This window comes from Corvus moneduloides, chromosome 2, assembly GCF_009650955.1.
Source record: "Corvus moneduloides isolate bCorMon1 chromosome 2, bCorMon1.pri, whole genome shotgun sequence".
Lineage (NCBI taxonomy): Eukaryota > Metazoa > Chordata > Aves > Passeriformes > Corvidae > Corvus > Corvus moneduloides.
In genome coordinates, this window is record NC_045477.1 from 29,112,475 (window position 1) to 29,117,554 (window position 5,080).

The following is a 5,080-nucleotide window of genomic DNA, read 5'->3' on the forward strand; positions in this document are numbered from 1 at the left end:
TCAACCCCCTTGGTTTGACTGCCCAAAGTACCCAAAGTTTGAGCCGTCTAGGACACTTTGCCATTGGGCTTGGCTTTCATGCAGTCAGGCCCGTGCTATCCAATGGCTCAGCACTCTTTCAGACAAATCATGTTGCTCCTGCAGCTCTAGCTGATAGGGAGAGGATGACAGAGACCAAAAGAAGGTTCAGAACTCTAAGAGTGGGTTTTTCCCTGGTATGAGATGGTGAGCAACAGCAGCATCTTGGCAGCCTGTTTCTGTGTCTTCTAAATCAAGGAGTAAAGCCAAGTGTAATACCCTGAGGGGTACACAGTTCTGCAGCCACTCACCAACGTCACACCTCCTCCCACTTGTGACCTCCCAATATCACACCTTTCCTCTGCCTTACAGTGGCATCCTCACTTCCCATAGCCTCGTGTCTCAGCAATACAGTACTGCTGGGTAAAGTCACCATCTGACTTGGGCATCACACCTATAGCATGATTACAAAAGAAAAAAACTGAATTATTAATGCTGGTAGTTACTACCTGAAGCCCTAGAATAGGTTCCAGCACTATCCCCTATGACTACCATTAGTGTGGACCACATCAAGTGAGTATGATTCTTATCTATGGCTCTGGCACAATCAGACGCTTCCTCAAGAAGAGAGGCTGTCATGGATATATGATGGCTGGCAATGAGTCAGAAGCAATCTACTTGCCCTATCACCTCACAGGCTTACAGGAAAATTATGTGGATGGCTGGCAGGCCAGTGGGAGAGTCTGGCTAATCACCTGAAGGCAATAGTGTCTGCTATCCAGCTGGAATGTAGGCTCAGGAGAGCAGAGTTTGTACCAGCTTGTGGTGCAGGGCCCGGAATGAGCTGATTAGCTGTTGATCACACAGTCTGGAAGACACCAACCTGGACATGGTGAGGCTAGCTTGGTGCTGGGCATCAGAAGCAGCTCAGAGGATGTTCTTGTGGCATGGAAGAGTGTGAAGAGGGCAAGAGTGGGACCAGCTCTAGCTGCTGTCAGTCAAACCACTGCCTTTTGCAACTTCATGATACAACAAAGATCATGTAGAGGTTCCTTGTAATAGAAGGAGTGGTGGGTTAAGGAGGTCAGCACAGAGCAGACACGCTGGATGGCATGGCTCTGATTGCTCACTGGGTTTGATTGCGGCACTCAAATTTTGGGTTATGGATATTGACAGGGTGCTGCTGCCTCCTATGTCCTCAGATACAACTGTAAAGAGTCAGAGGTTGACACTATAGGCACAGCTGCAGCTCCCCAACCCTTTGCTTATCACATGTTCTGAAGTAATGCTTTTCTCATGGCACTCATTTTTGCAGTTCTCTGAAAAGAAGCTCTCCAGAAAACACTATTTTTAAATGAGCTGCTGGCAGAAAAAAAACATTTTTTCAGCTTAAAAAAGGGCTTATATTTTCAAAATCTGCAAATCTCTTGGTTCTCTGTGGTGTCAGTAGCTGCATGTTTTTGTGTACCCTCCCCTGCAACCTTTTGTTGGGGGGCAACCACAAGCATTTTTCAGAAGTAACTGCCTGTGGACTCGTGCCCATCCCATCAGGTGTCATCATTAAAGAACACCTCTCTTTGTGGCATGGGTCTGGCTTTTCAGGAGACCTCACCTCCTTTGGTTCTGCCCCTTGGTCTCCAACTGCAGATAGCTGAGAACCAGTGGAGCTACGATGGTCACGAGGAGACCCTGCCAAGAATGCCAGAAGGAGTGTTGGGGCTAGAGGTGGTGGCTGTGGTTTCTTACTTCAGGAAGAGATCCGGACCCTTCCTCACCCATGGGACCTTCTCAGGAATACAGCGAACATGTGGCTGGTTACTCCAGCCCTCACACTTCACACCATCACATGAGATTCCTAGACTCTGAAGGACAAATTCTGCTTTTTACCCATCCTCCTTGAGGATCCCAAGAAGCTGTGGCTGCCCCATCCCTGGAAGTGTTCAACGACAGGTTGGATGAGGCTTTAAGCAACTCGATCTAAGTGAAATGCATCACAGAATCACAGAATCACTTAGACTGGAAAAGACCTCCAAGATCATCAAGTCCAACCTTTGACTGATCATCAACCTTTTTAAATAGACCATGGCAGTAAGTGCCACATCCAATCGTTTCGTGAACACCTCCGAGATGGTGACTCCACCACCTCCCTGGGCAGCCCATCCCAATGCTTGAAAACACCTTCCCTGAAGAAATTCTTCCTGAATTCCATGGCGGGGGGGGGGAAGGAAAGGGGAGGCCTGGAACTAAATGATCTTTAACCTCCTTACAACCCAAACCATTCCATGATTCTATGACCCCAGCATCCCGGGAAGAATGTAGCATCCCCAGAGGACCAGAAAAGACGGCAGGTATTGGTGGCTGCAGGAGAAGGGGCAGCCTGAGCTACCCTTGCCCACTCGGGCACTGACCCCCCCCATCCCCGGAGGGCATCGCGGGGTTCAGCAGCGGTGGGGGCGGCAGGAGGAGCGCGGAGCTGCGGGGGCCGGGCCGGCGGCGGGGCAGCCCCCGCCCCGCTCCTCCCTGCCCGCTCTTATTCTGAAAGGAGCCTCCGCGCCGCCGGCGGCCCAGCGCCCTCCCCGCCCGGCCCACCCCGCTCCCCGCCTCCCGCTCCCCGCCGGCCCGGCCCCGCCGTGACCCCCGGCCGGCCCGGTGGGCGAGGCTCAAGAAAACACGCTGCTACGGGCGGCTCGGCTGGCTCGGGTCTTGTTTGTTTTTCTTTCTGGCACTGGGGAGCGCGGGTCCCGTCCGGGCATCTCTGCGGGGAGCGCTCACTTCACCTTCTGGAAAACCTGGACGCAGACCTCATCTTCAGCAGTCATGCGCTGGGAAAAGGGGGGCCAAAGAGGAGTTTAGGTTGGATCCCCTCGTGTCTCTCCCCTGTTCTGCCAGCCCTCCCGCTGCTGGCTGGAGCCTCACAGGCCACACGCTGATGCACAGCTGACCCTCCCAAAGCCCCAGAAGGTCCGGCTGCAGGGCAGGGAAGGGACATCGCCTTTGTTGAACTTTAACTTTTAAACCCTGAAGGCGGATGTTTGTGTGAAGCGGTGGCTGCCCCCGCAGAGCCGGGGATGAAGTCTGAGAGAAGGTGGAAGAAAACTGCAGGGCTCAGAGCCCACAGCACCTGCATTATGTCCCCCCCACTCGCTGTGATCGGGATTTTGCAAGCTGCACTGGACCCCTCCTCACCAGATGCAGCCGGTCCCCCTCCAACCAGTGCCTCCAGCCTCGGTTCCTCTTCTCTCCTAGTTGCTCACACACCAGCTGATCCCCCTCCCAGGAGACGGTTGTCTGAAAGAAAGGAGAGGGGAAGACATGGTCCTGAGACAAGCGGATCAGGGCAACACGTGTTTCCAGCAATGACACTGGCTGTTCCTCTCAGACACGATTTCAAATGCAATCCCCAATCTGGTGTTTCTTTAGTGGCTGCTTGGGACTGATGGTCTTTGTGGGAGGTGAATGACCCTCTGGCTTCCGAGTGCAACAACAGAGTTCTGCCAAAGGAGCTGACATTCTATCTTTTCAGGACTTTGCTCCAGAGGATAATATCCTCTGGCTCCCAGAGTACTGGTTTCTGGCTCTTTGCTGCTCATTCTCTTTGCAGTGAGTGATTCACTCATAGAACCACTTACTCCTGGACCTGCAGGGGCATGCCAGCTCTAGGCTTGGTTCTCAGCTGGTTATTGAGTCAAAAGCTGAGCAAGTCCCTGAACTTCTTAGCACACCCCACTCCCCTGTGAAACTGCTCTGTTTCGGTTTCTCACCTGGCACTTGCGTCCATCCACGGGTCCCAGGTCTTCCTCAAACTGGACTCCCACGTCAAAATCCATAACATAGTCCCGCAGGGAGGTGATGGTGCGGATGACCATGTGATCTCCCGTGTGGATAATCTCTTTGTCCGGCTTCAGTAGGCAGACCAGCTTTCGCAAGACCACGTTGATATCTGGAGGATGAGAGAGAGGGGAGATGTGTGGACAACCTGGGCCCCTCATCCAGTAGAGCTCCTCCACTCTTTCAGCCAGGGAACATCAACCATGGTACCTCCTTTCCCCTACCACCACAGCGCCAAAGTGATGATAGGAGACAGAAAGACCAGAGAGTTCCCAACTCCCTTCCTCTTTCCCCTTTCCGACTCTTAACTTTTTGGAGACACAAAACGGAGCTAAAGGAGAGCAGGGAGCGCGACAGAGAAGGGAGCGTTACCTAAAGCCCGCAGGTAATTGTCCATGTTCTCCTGGGAGACGAAGCGGTAATAGCCGGTGAGGTTGGGAGGCATCCCGGGGCAGAGGGACGGGGCGGACGGCGCGGAGGAAGGAGCGCAAGCAGCGGGGCAGGCGCGGAGCGGGGACCAAAGTGGCTCGCCGGGCGGGCCGGTGGCTCTCCCGCGGTGCGGGAAGCGCTGCGGGGCGGCCCGATCCCCGCGCCCCCCGCCGCAGTAAGAGTCCCCGCGGCGGGGGGCGCGGAAAGGGCCGGGACGGCCCCTGCTCCGGCATCTCCGCCTCGGCTGGGCAGGACGTAAGGACGGCGTGTCACCTCCTCACCGTCCGCCCTCCTCGGGGGCTGCTCGTATTAAACGCTGGGATTCCAAGCAGCGCCAAGGAACCCTCCCTCTCTGGCCCTTCCTCACACCGTGACGCTGGTGCCTGCGAGCTTCGTCGGAGCAGTGCCCCGGCCTGCGCTCCCCACGGCGCGGACACCCCGTCGAGGAGAGGCGGCGGCAGGCTGGCAGCTCCGCTCTGCCGAGCCCGAGCCCGGGCTCCGGGTGCGGTGTGCAGACCCTCGCCCCCGCATCCCCCCAATCTCCACACTCTCCGCGTCCCTCCGCAGCCGCCCCGGTGTTGAAGCCCCCCCTTCCCTGGGCAGGCGCCCGCGGCCGTCGCCGCGCTCCGCGCCCTGCCCGGCCCGCAGTGGGGAGGAGAGGAGCGGCGGGCGCGCCTCGCCCGCATCCCCATCCCGCATCCCCATCCCGCATCCCCATCCCGCATCCCCATCCCGCATCCCCGTCCCGCAGCACCTGGCGCGGCGGCCGCGCGCATTGGCTGCGCCCCCCGCGGCCCGTGACGTC

At 56.7% G+C, this 5,080-nt stretch overlaps 1 protein-coding gene across 2 annotated transcripts; it reads right to left on the bottom strand.

Annotated features, from left to right (window-relative positions):
* Positions 1 to 2,701: 2,701 nt before the first annotated feature.
* Positions 2,702 to 5,049, bottom strand: RBP5 (retinol binding protein 5). 2 transcript variants are annotated; one of them, XM_032098825.1, is made up of 4 exons: positions 5,030 to 5,049; positions 3,780 to 3,958; positions 3,205 to 3,306; positions 2,702 to 2,840 (listed from the first exon to the last, which is right to left on the bottom strand). In XM_032098825.1, exons 2-4 carry the CDS (start codon positions 3,882 to 3,884, stop codon positions 2,787 to 2,789), a joined length of 261 nt encoding a protein of 86 aa, XP_031954716.1. In that variant the 5' UTR covers positions 3,885 to 3,958; positions 5,030 to 5,049; the 3' UTR covers positions 2,702 to 2,786. The 2 variants fall into 2 exon arrangements, with proteins under 2 accessions (XP_031954716.1, XP_031954714.1); XM_032098823.1 differs by lacking the exon at positions 5,030 to 5,049 and adding an exon at positions 4,219 to 4,443.
* Between the last annotated feature and the right edge of the window lie 31 nt (positions 5,050 to 5,080).